The following is a 16909-nucleotide window of genomic DNA, read 5'->3' as shown; positions in this document are numbered from 1 at the left end:
ATCGTATGTGTTTCGTGGTCCGCCAATTGCGGATCCACAAAAAAAGAAAACGGATGATGTTCGTATGGCATCCATTTTTTTTGCAGATTCATTGTAACAATGCTTGTTTGACACATTAGTCTGTGTAAAAAGGACCTAGAGACACTAGTAATCCTATATACATTGGTTTGAAATATCAATGACCCATCATTTATATATATAAAAAAAAAAAAAGTGTTCCATTCTATTTCAAAGTAAATGTATCTTTAGAAAATGACAGTTTAAATCAAGGTTTCTTTATGGATTTATTTGTAAACATTTTTTTCTTTATGACTATCCACAAAAGAATCTTAAGTTTTAAGGCAGGTGCTCGTTCAGTAGGGGTGAAGCGCTTCATTTACATGCATCACCTCCACAGAAGGAGAACGAGCTGCACCTTTAGACGGGGAGATTTTTGAGAACAAACGTTTGTAGGGACGTTCATCCCCGGTTATCTGCCCAACAATCCAGCCTTATAAACCCACGATTTTAGTTTCCATGCTTTGCACTAGTACAGTCACAATAAGCTGATGTTTACTGCTCTTTGTACCTCAGTTGCCCGATTTGCTGCATGTTCAGGCATAGGGTAAGGATAATTATCTTGTTATGACTAAAGGGAATTAATGACCAATCTATTGTACTTCTTTAAGCCTAGAAAAGGCAGAATAGAAACACTACACACTATGACCAGAGTGAGAGAGCTTTGACTGCATCTCCATTGATCTCTGGTGGCTGTACTCAACCACTTCCTGGACACTGTAAAAAGCAATGATATTTCTCTGTCCCATGCATTTCAACTACCATAAAACATACGCACAAACTCTGTGGCACTGTCTATTAAGGAAATACAGGCAGGAAATGTGTGTCTCCAATATGGCCACCCCCAGGGAAGGTTTCATAATTAATTAATAGCAACATCAAAGCAATGACCAAAATGTTATTTATTGGCTATATACTTCAATATAATTAATGAAACAAACACATTCACTTCAAGTCTGTGTAAGAAAACATGGGAGTCACATAGTGCAGTAGCAGAGATGAGTGGGAATAGTGCAAAGCAATCGAGGCACTGGTGGGCCTACAAGGTCAATTCCTGTAACAGCAGAACTGACATGGAGGGAACAAGGTGGTACGAATTTGCAGAATTTTTGATATTTGAAGAGTTCTTAACCCCATTTTGTTAGTTGACAAAAATAAATGTGTCTTGTTTCTTCCAGGTCACATACAGGCATTGATGACAGTTAAAAGGGGTATTCCAGAATATCTGATTGGTAGGGATCCCAGACCCTGCACCCCTGTTGATCAGCTGTTTCATCTCAGTATATTGTACAGCAGATGGAGATAGTTACTGCAGCACTGCTCCCGTTTACTTCGATGGGAAGGGTGCTGCAATAACCAACTCCGTCCACTACACAGTAGGTAGAGCGAGGTAGTTGTAAAGCTACAATGAAACAGCTAAATGGCAGGGGTGCAGGGAAGCCCGATCAGATATTTATGGCCTATCCCTAAGATAGGCCATTAGTAACAAATCCTAGAATTCTCTTTTAAGCAGACTAAACAGTGATTACAAGAAACATTATTGCAGCTACTCTGGGGTTTTGGTTCCTTGCGCTTTAAGTGGCATTTTCCTGTACCAACATTTTGATGGCCTATCCTACAGATTAGGTCACCAATATGAGATCAGTGGGGGTCTGACACCAGGCACCCCCATCAATCAGCTGTTACCAGCCGCAGGTACCATAAGTAAACAGTGTACGGAACTGGAAAACCACTGCTCCATACACATTTTTTTTATTTAACATTACAATGGAATATATAGTCCAGCATCAAGCATGTATTATCAGATGTTCAGATATAAAATAAAAAACAGCTAATCAAAATCACTATAATATAGATCTAAATTACATCGGAGACATAATATTTTCATAATGGACCTTTGGAAATGATGAATAACGCATTTGTGCATTCTGTTTTCACTTCTCCATTTTTTTCTCTCTCAATATTTCTCTATGTATCTGACCACAAATGAGTTGGTGGTGGCCAAAGAAAATGGATACACCTGGAAAAGTATATGCACAAGACTCTTGGCATACACTGTAAAATAAAAATAAAAATATGTACATGTACAAATTCTTTTGGGATGCAAGAGACAACACGGGTTCAAGAAAAAAAAAATACTCCTAAACTCTAGAGTCCTTAAAAAGTAAAAGGACAAATGCACAAGATGTTTGTAGGAGATTTTTCTAACCAATTAAAGTGTAGATGTCATACGTTCCAAAAACGATCATGGATTTTATTAATTTCGAAGTGTATTGTTACCGTTTCCAGAAATGCATTCCATTTTCTGCAGCTGTTCTTCTCAGAGTTATATTTTTCAAGAGAGCCCAAAATTCTGTCACGTGACCACAAAGTGATAACACATTGCAGCATTTTTATCTCCACCGCTACATTGGTTTTCTATTGTGGGGACATTATATTGTAATTTCGAGAAATTATTTGCAGTTAAAAGCAAAAGCATTTTGAAAATAATTAGATCCATTTTCAGAATATGACATGTCACTGGAGAACATAGCTTAGACAGTTTTCATTTATCAAAAGGAAAGGTTTATAAAGCTGTCCGATTCATTTTATTCCAAAAATTCTTACTAGTTTTTTTTCTGAGACGAATTAACATAGTTAAAAGGTAATGTTGAATGCTTTATATTGTACTTTATTGCCACGGTATAAGCCATCAGATTGAAAGATTTTGCAGAAAAGCTAAAATGACAGTCGCATCCACACAACTGGTCTCCCCTCTGATGTGTACCTACATAAATACCCTTTCTTATGGCATGCTTGCATAGAAGGCACCCATGAGGTACCCGGTTGTTTACTTTGACTAAGTACAGTATGCCAATATACCACCTTTTAACATTTTTGGTCTTACAGGTCTAATTTCAAGGTAACTATTGGACATCTCATTGAAGGTAAAATAGACAATTCTAAGCTGCACACTCCACATGCCAGTGAACAAAACGTCCTTTGGTTTCCACTTGTACGAGTAAACGTACACAACGAAATATCCAAATCGAGGGACAATATTCAACAGTTATGGAGTCAATAAGGAGAATATAAGAGCAGCAAAAATATGTCACACTTCACAAATTTGTGTATCCGCCATTTATATATTACAATTGGAGTGATACAAAGATTATTAACGTAGCCCGTGCATGAGGTTAACACACAAATTCAAGAAGCGTTGCATATTTACAATGCGTTTTTTTTTTTTTTGTATGGCGATTTTGGATTTCCAATAACATTAAAAAAAAAAAGTCTTAATTGGAGTGCTGTCTCTGAATATTTTCTATAGGCATATGTATTTTTCAGTTCACAAAACGTGGTCTGCAATACAGATGATGTCTGTGCTGCACCTTATTTTGTTGTTTACCCATTGACTGAAGCCAAGTATAGGATATGTTCTAGGATATATGGATCCAGAGAGCACATGGATAAGCCACAAAATGTGGATCACAGTCAATGGGGAAGAAAAAAATAAAAAACATATACCACACAGAAATCACAGGAATGTCACCTATATTTTGCGTACCGCAAAATACATATGACTGTGTGCATGAGTGTATGGTCATGTGCATGTGTCCTAGTGCAATAGGCATAATGGGGCAAATTTCACTAAGGAAAAGCTATAAGTGTTTTAGACATTTTTTGCACATGACTTGTCAAATGGGTTTGGCTTAGCGGGAAAAGGGGCATGGTTTAAAATGAAAGGAAAGTAGCTTAGGTTGAGAAACTGTGCGCCAAAATAACTCCAGAATGTTGGTGCAAAATTGTAGTGCCAAGCAATGCAACTGATAGATTGTCTAATGTAACTTTACACAACCTAAGTACACTTAGTCTAAATCTCAGGCCATAATAGTAAATGTGCCTTAATGTTTCAGTGTGTGGGAGAGTCTTGAAATACTGTATATTAGCCAGATACAAACTTGCTCAGACTTATTATGCACAACTCTAGTGGAAGGAGTACTTTACGTGGCCTCTGGCTGTAGCTAGTGTTGAGCGAATTGAAGCAGCCGAAGTGGAATTCAATCCAAAGTTTAGGAAAAATTTGTTTTGCCACAAATGCACATTTCCTTGAGCTTTGTGGCAACAAAAATATTTTTTTTCTAAAATGGTGGCTGCACATGTTACAAAGTAAGAGTAAGAAGCCTGGGAACATGAGATCAACCATAATGCTGTGCAGCCAGTCAATCTGCAGATAGCCATCCCCTGTGATGTCTCAGCCCTATAAAAGCCTCATCCTGCATGGTCTCCGCCATTTCACTGCAAGCTGAGCATAGGGCGAGACGCGACAAACGCTCATGCGTTAGGGACAGTGTTGCCAAAAACTGGTTAAAAAAAAAAATAATATTGAATAGGGAGATTTCAGGGAGATCATAGGGAGAGATTTTTGAGAATGCAGGTAGAGCATAGGGAGACAGCAGGGAAACTGCAGGTTTAGTGCAATCGCCTCGTGAATCTTGTTCAAATGCTGTGACATTCATAGTTAACAGTCTTGTTTATTGATAAGTGCCGTGTAACCCTGAATGGTCCAGATGGATGGACATGGGGATGGTTGGTGGGTGGCCACCATGTCCCAATAAGGTTGCAATGTCCGAAAGGAGGTGGCGGAGTCATGTTTTGGGCCGAAATCATGGGGAGACACTGGTAGGCGCCTTTAGGGTCCCTAAAGGTGTGAAAACGACCTCAGCAAAGTAGATAGAATTTCTGACTGACCACTTCTTTTCCATAGTACAAAAAGAAGAAATTTGCCTTCAGAAGCATATTCATCTTCATGCACAACAAGGCACTCTCATGCTGCAAAGAATACCCCTGAGTCATTGGCTGCTATAGGCTTAAAAAGGAGATAAACTTGTGGGTGGGAGGCAGTTCACGTCAAAACAGCAGCTCTAGGAGGCTATTCTGACATCCTGCAGAAACTCTCCAAAACAGAATGCCTAAACAGAATCTACTGCAGCTGGAAACAAAAAAACTGGTGTAAAGGAAGATAAATGTGCCCCCCACCCTCTCCATGCCCTCTATTTCAAAAAGTGCCGTGGGCGCTGTAGGAATTCACCCATAAAATCTCATTGGGTATACTTCGAGATGGAATGGTAGAGAGCCTCGGACAACCAACTCTCAAAGTTGTCTATCATACTTCATACATCAAAAGTAGCAGAGGTAAACATGATTGTTATTACCCATTTTTGACATCTGAGTTTTTGTCCCACTCAGCAAAGTGCGATTTGGAAGTTTCACGACACCATGAACTTTTTTTTTTTTCCATATAACATCCAACAAGAAAAATTTTCAGAGATGAAAAACAAAAGAAAATCTATTAAAAAGGTCTTCATTTTACCATGCCATGACAACTTTTCTCCACAAATTATGTATCTTATGAGAGCAAGGCTTCTGCAGTTTTAAGTTCCTATATGGAGCAATTAACAAGTGGGTTAACATCACATTCTTGAACGCCTCAACATTCACAATGCAAAAAGCAAATGTGGAAAATTAAATCTCCATGCAGAATATGTAGTAATCGTGAAGAGAGAAAAGACATACAATTGTACATATTCACACACTCTTGGAGACTAGTGTAACATTTACAAGAAAAAAAAATGAACTTCCATGCATATTATAGTACAAATCTGATCTGCATTTCAGCAAAATGACTGCTTTAAATGTCACAGGCATGAAGCAAAACTATTTAAAAATCCAGATCATAAAAAACAGGTGTTTATCTTTCATGATTAATGATTGGTTTCAAATAATATGGTAGAGGCAAAGTAAAAATACAGTACACAATGAACATTTTAAAAAGGCCATAGCTAGAAAACAATTTGTTGGTACGTCATTTTTTTTTCTCCACTAAATCTGTACCAAATTGCAAAAGGTCAAATAAGATTTGGGTGTTTTTAAATGCTGACTGGAAGCAGTTTCTTAAAGGTTAAGATGTCATGTAGCTTCAGAGTTACAGCAGTAGGAAGTGGTTGTGGAGTGCTAGCTGACCTCAGGCGTCTTCTTGACACAAACATTTTGTGACGTTGGACAAAAGGTATGGAAAGACGTTAATATAAATATAATTGGTTAAATCTAATTGAAAAATCTATTTTTCAGTTTATTGAGCTTTTACACTTAAGTCCATCTTGCCCCTTTTTACATTAAAAGTAGGAGGGGGGAAAGATGAATATGTTGTCTGCAGGGGAAATGTAATGTTTACATACATACATACACACATACACACACACACATATATACAGGGAGTGCAGAATTATTAGGCAAGTTGTATTTTTGAGGATTAATTTTATTATTGAACAACAACCATGTTCTCAATGAACCCAAAAAACTCATTAATATCAAAGCTGAATATTTTTGGAAGTAGTTTTTAGTTTGTTTTTAGTTTTAGCTATTTTAGGGGGATATCTGTGTGTGCAGGTGACTATTACTGTACATAATTATTAGGCAACTTAACAAAAAACAAATATATACCCATTTCAATTATTTATTTTTACCAGTGAAACCAATATAACATCTCAACATTCACAAATATACATTTCTGACATTCAAAAACAAAACAAAAACAAATCAGTGACCAATATAGCCACCTTTCTTTGCAAGGACACTCAAAAGCCTGCCATCCATGGATTCTGTCAGTGTTTTGATCTGTTCACCATCAACATTGCGTGCAGCAGCAACCACAGCCTCCCAGACACTGTTCAGAGAGGTGTACTGTTTTCCCTCCTTGTAAATCTCACATTTGATGATGGACCACAGGTTCTCAATGGGGTTCAGATCAGGTGAACAAGGAGGCCATGTCATTAGATTTTCTTCTTTTATACCCTTTCTTGCCAGCCACGCTGTGGAGTACTTGGACGCGTGTGATGGAGCATTGTCCTGCATGAGAATCATATTTTTCTTGAAGGATGCAGACTTCTTCCTGTACCACTGCTTGAAGAAGGTGTCTTCCAGAAACTGGCAGTAGGACTGGGAGTTGAGCTTGACTCCATCCTCAACCCGAAAAGGCCCCACAAGCTCATCTTTGATGATACCAGCCCAAACCAGTACTCCACCTCCACCTTGCTGGTGTCTGAGTCGGACTGGAGCTCTCTGCCCTTTACCAATCCAGCCACGGGCCCATCCATCTGGCCCATCAAGACTCACTCTCATTTCATCAGTCCATAAAACCTTAGAAAAATCAGTCTTGAGATATTTCTTGGCCCAGTCTTGACGTTTCAGCTTGTGTGTCTTGTTCAGTGGTGGTCGTCTTTCAGCCTTTCTTACCTTGGCCATGTCTCTGAGTATTGCACACCTTGTGCTTTTGGGCACTCCAGTGATGTTGCAGCTCTGAAATATGGCCAAACTGGTGGCAAGTGGCATCTTGGCAGCTGCACGCTTGACTTTTCTCAGTTCATGGGAGTTATTTTGCGCCTTGGTTTTTCCACACGCTTCTTGCGACCCTGTTGACTATTTTGAATGAAACGCTTAATTGTTCGATGATCACGCTTCAGAAGCTTTGCAATTTTAAGAGTGCTGCATCCCTCTGCAAGATATCTCACTATTTTTGACTTTTCTGAGCCTGTCAAGTCCTTCTTTTGACCCATTTTGCCAAAGGAAAGGAAGTTGCCTAATAATTATGCACACCTAATATAGGGTGTTGATGTCATTAGACCACACCCCTTCTCATTACAGAGATGCACATCACCTAATATGCTTAATTGGTAGTAGGCTTTCGAGCCTATACAGCTTGGAGTAAGACAACATGCATAAAGAGGATGATGTGGTCAAAATACTAATTTGCCTAATAATTCTGCACGCAGTGTATATATAAGCTACTGATGAGTGAGTTGGTTGGGCAACCCAATTTAGGACTGAACAAACCAAATCAAAATTGTTCCAGTTGCCCTGAAAAGTTGTGGATGACTTTTGGAGTCTCCTAGGACTGCATGCAACTCATTTCACGCTCTTTAACGCCTATCCAGCATTAGTATCCTTAAAGTAACAGCAATATATGGCATTGGTAAAAGGCATGGGTTCTAGTAGTCACAACAGACTTTTTAAAAAACAAACTGAAAAACAAATGTCCTCATTTTGGCAACAAATGCCTGCCGAAGTAGTATATACACACACACACAGCACCCAAGGTCATGTGAACCTCTACTTTTTCTATCTTATAATTTGGAAAATGTCCATTTTTAAAAAAAAGTTGTCCGAACTGAAATTGGCAAATATTTGGATTTGGAGTTGACACAAATTTAGGTCAAATTTGATTAGTTTCCACCATGTTGTTACAATAACAGATAAGAGTTTTCCAAAGCTCATCAATATGCTGCAGAAAAATAATCTACATGGAATCTGCAAAAAAAAATGACCTGCAGATTTTTAAGCTGCAGCATATCAGTTGGTGTTGCATATTTTCGGCACAGATTTCATCCTTTTCAATGCGTAGGGTGAGATCTGAAGCAAATATGCACGAAAATACATGACAGAATTCACAGGTAATCACGCCGAGTTTGCAATGGATTGCCACAGATTTTAGCGCAGAAATATACGTCCCATGTAGGCATACTCTAAATGTGGAAGAAAACAAGTAATTTCATGCCCTCCTGTTCATTCATTAAATCAGAAAAAAACAAAAAAAAAACAAAAGCAAACGAACTTCCCCATTAAAACGACACATGCACCCACTCAGCATTGCACTTCAATTAACCAAGTTGTTTGTCTTTACCTTTACCTGGAAGACTGCACCTTTGTGTTTAATAGCTTTTTGCAATCAGATTACAAATCAAATTTAATTTATTTCATACTGCAAATGCCTTCAAGCAATGACCTTTCTCTTTTACAAGGGAATAGGTTTAATTAGTTTGTTATATTATATTTGGCATGCTATATCCTATTGTACTACGCTGATGAGTACGTTGGCGCTTGCAACTCTCCAAATTCCCCGTACACACACCTGGCATCTCAGTCTTTTTGTACTGTGCGCTCCGCACACACAAAGAAAAATAAAATCTGTATTGGAGCAAGACTTGCCATATGAAACAGCTTTTCTCAAAACAGCTGCACCCCAGATCTTAATTAAATAATACTCATAGCACATTGTTTAAATGAGCAAACACATTGTCCTTCTGTTCTGGAATTGAAATGGAATTATGGTTCTTTACATTTTGTAATTAACAGGTCAAATGATGGGTGCACTTTGTACAATGATTTTCACTTTAATTTGCACCTGTGGTTCCTTTCTTGAAAATGTGACGAGAAATTAAATACATTTTATCATAAAGCCAGATAAACTATTTGGTTTGAAAGACTAAAAAGATTCATAATCCATTTTTAAAGGGTTCGTCCCATCCTACAGGGAATCTCATCAGACAGACCCCTTTAATCAAGAGCATTTATGAGATGCTTAGAGAACTTCAGAGTGGCAGATTCTATAGCACCCATTTATTAGTGCCCCTAAAACCATTCAAAAAGGTGTGTGCCGTACATGCCCGTTGAAGGGGTTGGCCACTTTTTTGCTACTTGCGACCAATGTGCATCTACGATGATTGTCGGCAATTACTAGTTAAGCCTTTGTTGATATTCTGTGCCATTTGCTATATTTCATAAGCCATGTACCCTTGTTAGGGAAACACTCTGTGCTGTAGTGTCCACACAGAAGTCTTGTCCATATGATGACCACTCATGGAAGGCCATGTGACCAGGCAAATCACCTCCATGTGATGTCTCCTGCATTATAACACAGTGCACCTGCAGTAAAATCCCAAGAGTAGACATACAGATGGCAGGTGCAGTGTATTTGAACAGAGGAGACATCACATGGAGGTTGCATGACCCTCCATCAGCAGCCATTTTATGGACAGGACCTCACTGTGGACAGCACAAAATACGTGGCAACCAAAGGGGCATATAATATGAAATATAGAAAATGGTGCAGAATTTCAACAAAGACTATATTATTGTGCGATATAATCATCTTACAAGCACATTGATCAACAGTAGCCAGAAAGTGGCCAAGCCCTTTAAAGCATCCTCCAGATCAATTAAATGTGTGACAGCATGGGGTTGTGCAAGTGGTTTTGGTTAGTTAGCTGGTCTTAGAGATGAGTGAATATCCCAAAATGTGTTTCGGGTCCTGTTCAGTTAAATTAACCATCAGATTTAATTCGGTCTGAATAAATTTGACCAGAAATGTTGTGTAGGACACTCTGGGATCACCTAGGATTGTATTTAACCCCATTCTAACTTTTCAACACTTGTTTTTTGCAGGACGAACTGTAGTTTTTATTGGTACCATTTTTCTGGTACGTACAACTTTTTGAACACTGTTAGGGTCCATTCACAGGTCCGCAATTCTGGTCCGTGGATCCGCAAAACACACACTGAATTTATTTTCGGTGGGGGATGACTAAAAACTGGCGAATTGTCAGTTTTTCCATTATGGCATTTACCGCACAGAAATTTTAAAGAATAAAAATAGTTCAGACATTTTTGGATGTGGTGATACCTGATGTGTATTTTTCATTATTTTTATACATGTAAAATTAGGAAAGGGGATGATTTAAACTTAATATTTTCATTTAGAATTTTTTTTTTTTTTACTTTTATATCAAAAGCTTTTAACCCCTTTTTGATCCCTTGTCCCATCCACCTTGACAGAGATTCTATTAGGGTGAATGGGATTTTGACACGCTCCCTGCTGAGCTGTGCCTCATGCACAGATTAGCAGGGAGGTTACTACGAGAGCCCTGGAAAGCCTCTTTAGACTCAAGGCTGCCATAGTAACCAATCGGAGCCCCAGAATTTCACTGCAGGGCTCCAACTGAAAGGTAAAAGGAGCCACATACCCCTGCCTTACCTCACAGATGTTGTGATTGGTGTTGATCGCAGCATCTGAGGGGTTAAATTACAGGGTTCGGTGTGATCTCGATTCCTAGTCATTGCAGCCCGGTGCCTGCTGTATAGTCCAGTCATCACCTGTCACTGCAACAGCTCACTCCATACATTACCTCAGCCACCATGACGTACCGGTACATCATAGTAGCTGAAGGAGTTAAAATGCCTATAATTCCAGTGCCTTATACAGACAAAAATGGTTCAAGAATTCAAGCAACATAAAACAGAAACAAGTACAATAAACATGAGTTAAATAAATGTTAAATTGGTATGAAGCTAGAATCCCCTCTTACACTCTGAACCTCCCAAAGCAGTTTGAAGCATGCTTCACATTTACTACCATCTATTTCTACAGTAGAGCCTTACTCATTCCTACACTATCCAGAACTCCACAATGACTTACTTTTTGCTCCCATGGCAGCCTAGTGCACATGCCTATCACAGTTCTCAGGGCTGAAGACCCAGCTATGTATTTTAAAAGCTAAATTGAAAGCATTGGTATAAAACTTTCTCCCAGTGCCCATTATATCCATCCCTTTCCTTTCAATTTCAGCATATGGTCAAAGAACAAAAGAAGTCTCCAGGCTCCCTCTGCTTCTTACCATAGGACTTGCATTAGTAATTTTTTTCCTTGCGCAGTGGATCATTTGCTGGATTTCTTTTCTTCCCTTTGCATTTGGGTTCAGTCCTAGGTCGTCCTCTTTTCACAGCTCCTTTTAGACAATCTCAACAGATCTACTTCCAGGTCAACTTTTACCCTGATGACAACCAATTATATACTTCTAACAAATGTGACACGAGGAAACGTGTACATATTTTCATTGGATGGGACCAATTGTTCTCGTACCCGACAATGATTGTTGCTAACAACTCTCATCATGGGTTGAATCCGGTAAAAAAAATAGCATATCCTAGATAAAAAGAAATATTAAGCAAATCTAAGCAAAATAGAACTAGAATTTCTATCAGCTTAATGGAATGTTTATATCAAATTCTCAACTAAATATGAATGGCTACAGGGAGAATGCTCATGTTAGGTAATATCTGTGAAGAGTAGATCAAAGAGTAAGTAATTTTCCATAAACAACTTGCAGAGCCAGAAGTAAACTCTTTGATTTTAATGGAGCCTGGTGAACTTTATTATTAGTTTAGTTTACAAAAATAGAAACTATGGGTATTGAGAATCATTTTAGCCTTTATGTAGGACATGAGCAGAACTCGAAATTCCACATGCCATGTCAGATTCAACACACTCTATAACCAATTATCAACAACCAACAGTTTTGTCATCAAATATATTCAAGTCTATGAAACTGAACAGATATCTATAACACCGCACAACAATGATTTTGCTAGAGAGAAAAACATTTGATTTATACTAAAATGAGTGCATTGGTTCCAAATATGAACTTGGAATTTGCCTGACACGTCTAGTTTTTAAGTTATACATGCAAAGCCTATTCAGTTATAATAATAATGTATTACATTGGAGATATTCCAATGGCCTTGTCCAGACCTGTTCGGACGCACTCAGGCTGATGTCAGCAGTAAGTATATAAGGCAAGCTGGACAGATTTTGATAAAGTGATCTGTTATAGTGCTATCAGTTTTCAAACTTAAGATGGATAAACGCAAATGTGTTAACGATCCAGACAATTTCTGATACATATGTGGCAAATACACTACTTATGATCAGCCAAGAATCTGACAAAGCGAGTGCGTCTTGCAGCTTCGGATGCATTTGTGCTAGTAGTGCAGAACTTCCTTGGGAACAGACGAGCTGCAAACTATGCTGAATTAGCAGACAACATGCTTACAGCATATAAACAACTTGGCCGCCGAATGTGATTGAAAGTACATTTCTTACATTCCCATCTTGACTTTTTCCCACCCAATTTGGGACACGTTCGTGACGAACATGGAAAGCAGTTCCATAAAGATATTTCTACAATGAATAACAGGTATCAAGGTCGCTGGAATCCCAATATGATGGGGGACTACTGCTGGTTTTTGCAACGGGAAAATATGACCATTCACAAACGCAAAAGCAGATGCCTGAAGCACTTTTAACAGTACTGGGCCTTGCTCAAGTGAGACTTAAATAGACAAACAAGTCTTTTTGAAATTTTTTATTCCATTACATTTTCATACACTGTATACTATGCAAAATTTGATGTAGATCAGGTAATTGTTGGAGTAAAACTCGTTCTGTTCAAAATTATTCAATGCTTTCCAAGTACTTTATTTAGGCATACTTAAGCATAGCAAAATTTTGTGACTTGTTACAACATCTCTGACTTTGGATTTGTAATCCGCATACTCGATTTAGTATAGGACAAATGGTTTTTGCCAAGTAGCAGACAAAAATATTTTTTTTGTTGCGTGGTGTAATCTAAAGACATGACATGCATTTTCATTCATACAAAAATACAATACATTAGAAGAAACATTTAAAGTAGTATCCAATTTTACCTAAGAGTAATAGAGTTGAGTGGACACCTGGATGTTCAGGTTCGACAGGTTCGGCCGAACTTCACCAAAAAAAATCGAGTTCAGGACCCGAACTTGAGCCCGAACCCCATTGAAGTTAATGGGTACCCAAACTTTTGAGCACTAAAATGGCTGTAAAAATGTAATGGAAAGGGCTAGAGGGCTGCAAATGGCATCAAAATGAAAATGTTGTTAAGAGCATGGCAAGTGCTCTGCAAACAAATGTGGCTAGGGAAATGACGTTAAATAACAAAATATGTAAAAATAAAAAATAATAATCTTGATCTAGGAGGACGAGGTCCATATGGAGTAGGAGGTTGAGGAGGCGGTGGATGTGGCGGTGTAGGTGGAAGCGGCGGTGGAGGAGGTAGCCTACACTGCTTTTTGGTTTTAAATTTATTTTTTAAATTAGGGTACACCCCAAAACATTGGGAAATATAACCTGTGATAACCCCCTCCAGTCGTGCTAAACACACGTTCAGACAATACACTGGCTGCAGGGCAGGCCAGCCTCTCCAAGGCGTAAAGGGCAAGCTCAGGCCATGTGCCCAATTTGGAGACCCAGAAATTGCAGGGGGCAGACCAGTTCGTTCAGTCAGTTCGTGTAGGCGTGTGCAAGCAAACTTCCCCACCATGTCGCACGTCCCCGTGATGTTTACAATCCAATTGGAAATCTAAGAGCAGGGGTTTATTCACGGCAAAAATTGTTAAATGTCAACCCAAGAATGTAACAGAAAAATTTGTGAAATTTATTAAGCTGTCAACTAGGAAGAGCAGAGGTATAGAACAGCCAAAAATTGGTGAATTTCACCCAAAAATGTAACAGACAAATTATTGATTTTTTTTTTACCTGTCTACTAAGTAGAGCAGTGGTATATCACAGCCAGAAATTTGTGAATTTCCCCAGAAAATGTAACAGACAAATTAGTGAAATGACATAAAATAAAATAAAAGTACAAATAAAAAAAAAAATAGATTTATGAGGTGGAGGTCCATATGGAGTAGGAGTTTGAGGAGGCGGTGTAGGTGGAAGTAGCGGTGAAGGAGGACGAGGTAGCCAACACTGGTTTTTGGTTTAATTTTTTTATTTTTATTAGGGTACACTCCAAAAGAGTGTGAAATATCCAAAATACAAGAATGAGCAATTGCGCTGTAGTATAACAATGGCTGGTTAAGGACGGTATACATGTCTATTCTGCACAAGGTACAGACAAGTCCTGTGGGATCCATGCCTGGTTCATTTTAATGAACGTGAGCTTGTCCACATTGGCTGTGGACAGGCGGCTGCGCTTGTCTGTGATAACGCCCCCTGCCATGCTAAACACACCTTCAGATAATACACTGGCTGCAGGGCAGACCAGCACCTCCAAGGCTAAAGGGCAAGCTCAGGCCATGTGCCCAATTTGGAGACCCAGAAGTTGAAGGGGGCAGACCCATCATTCAGTACGTGTAGGCGTGTGCACACATACTACTCCACCATGTTGGTGTAATGCTGCCTCCTGCTAAGACGTTCCATATCAGCTGGTGGTGCTGATTGTTATGGCATGCTGACAAAGCTTTTCCACAATTTGGCCATGCTACATTTGGCCACCTGCTTCTGAGGTGCTGGCGGTGCCCCAGCTGCGTTGGCGACCTCTTCCTCCTCCTCTGCCTGTGCCACATCCTCTTCCATCATCGCCAGCAGTGTTTTTTCAAGGAGGCATAGAAGTGGGATAGTAACGCTGAGAACGGCGTTATCAGCACTGGCCATGTTGGTGGAGTACTCGAAACAGCCCAACAAGGAACACAGGTCTCGAATGTAGGCCCAGTCATTGGTGGTTAAGTGGTGCTGTTCCGCCGAGCGACTCACCCGTGCGTGCTGCAGCTGAAACTCCACTATCGCCTGCTGCTCGCATAGTCTGGCCAGCATGTGCAAGATGGAGTTCCACCTTGTGGGCACGTCGCATATGAGACGGTGAGCGGGAAGGCCGAAGTTACGCTGCAGCGCTGACAGGCGAGAAGCAGAAGGGTGAGAACGCTGAAAACGTGCACAGATGGCCCACACTTTATGCAGCAGCTCAGACATATCGGGGTAATTTTTAAGGACTCTCTGCAACACCAAATTCAGCACATGCGCCAGGGAAGGAATGTGCGTCAAACTGGCTAGTCCCAGAGCTGCTACGAGATTTCGCCCATTTCACACACCACCAGGCCGGGCTTGAGGCTCACTGGCACCAACCACTCATCGGTCTGTTGTTCAAGGCCCGTCCACAGCTTCTGCGCGGTTTGTCCCCCAAACAGATAAGTTTTAAAACTGCCTACTGTCGTTTACCCTTGGCTGTGCTGAAGTTGGTGGTGAAGGTATTATGCTGACTGGATGAGGAGCCGGTGGAGGCTGAGTAAGCGGAGTAGGAAGCAACAGGAGGCAAACTGAAGCGCCCTGTAATCCTAGGTGGTGGAAGGACATGCGGCAAACTGCTATCCGCCTCAGGCCCAGCCACCACTGCATTTACCCAGATATAACGTCCCTGACTGTGCTTACTGTTCCACGTATCCGTAGTGAGGTGCACCTTGCCACAGATGGCGTTGCGCAATCCACACCTGATTTTGTTCCCAACTTGGTTGTGCAGGGAAGGGATGGCACGCCTGGAAAAGTAGTGGCGGCTGGGCACGACATACTGTAAGACAGCCACCGCCATAAGGCTTTTAAAAGTCTCTGTCTCCACCAGACGGAATGACAGCATTGCAAAGGCCAGTAATTTTGAAATGCTGGCTTTCAGGGCCAGGGATCACGGGTGGGTAGGGGGGTACTTCCTCTTCCGCTCCAGTGTTTGGGAGATGGAGAGCTGAACGCTTTCGTGGGACATTGTGGAGATGCTTGGTGACCCAGATGGTGGTGTTGCTGGCAGATCCTCTGTTTGCGGGGTGGCAAGTGGCACTGTCACTCCAGAGGTGGATGAAGAGGCCGAGACTGCAGCAGAAGAGGAAGCAGGAGGAGCCAGAGACCTTTCTTGGTTTTTGGGGTGTCTACTCCACTGCAGCTCATGCTTTGCCCTTAAATGCCTGGTCATGCAGGTTGTGCTCAGGTTGAGAACGTTTATGCTTCCCTTCAGGCTCTGCTTGCACAGCGTGCAAACCACTCGTGTCTTGTCGTCAGCACATTGTCTGAAGAACTGCCACTCCAGGGAGCTCCTTGGATCTGGCTTTGGTGTGCTCGGTCTCTTGCTGCGGTGGGCAGTAGCAGGCGTACTGTCTAGAGGACGGCCGCTCCGCTTTTGCACCCTGCTCCCTCTTCTGCTATGCTGGTGGCTCTGTGCGACCACTGTCTCTGCCTCCAAACTACACAGGTCACTCGCATGACCTTGATTCCATGTGGGGTCAAAGACCTCATCGTCCTCCACATCATCTTCCACCCAGTCTTCACCCCTGCCCTCCTTGTTGGTCTGTACACTTTTAAAAGCCACAGCAGTTGGCACCTGTGTTTCGTCATCATCCG

At 40.6% G+C, this 16909-nt stretch overlaps 1 protein-coding gene and 1 non-coding gene across 3 annotated transcripts in view; one reads left to right on the top strand and one right to left on the bottom strand.

The window, feature by feature from the left end:
* LOC120979409 overlaps positions 1-16909 on the bottom strand; it is a 664000-nt gene that overhangs the window by 81336 nt on the left and 565755 nt on the right. The window contains exon 5 of one of the 2 annotated variants that reach the window (XM_040408153.1): positions 5366-5479. The exons of the other annotated variant lie outside the window; for it this stretch is intronic. Within the exon in view, the coding sequence (XP_040264087.1) occupies positions 5407-5479 (73 nt within the window). The 3' untranslated portion in view covers positions 5366-5406. Of the gene's footprint in view, positions 1-5365; positions 5480-16909 lie in introns of those variants that run through there. 2 annotated transcript variants of the gene reach the window in all.
* Positions 3160-3268, top strand: LOC120979898. The gene has a single exon (XR_005774397.1). It is a non-coding gene; the product is annotated as a U6 spliceosomal RNA (small nuclear RNA).

This window comes from Bufo bufo, chromosome 9 (assembly GCF_905171765.1).
Source record: "Bufo bufo chromosome 9, aBufBuf1.1, whole genome shotgun sequence".
In the NCBI taxonomy this organism is placed as follows: Eukaryota; Metazoa; Chordata; class Amphibia; order Anura; family Bufonidae; genus Bufo; species Bufo bufo.
Note: the sequence above shows the minus strand (reverse complement) of the source record. Positions and strands in the feature narration are given on the sequence as shown.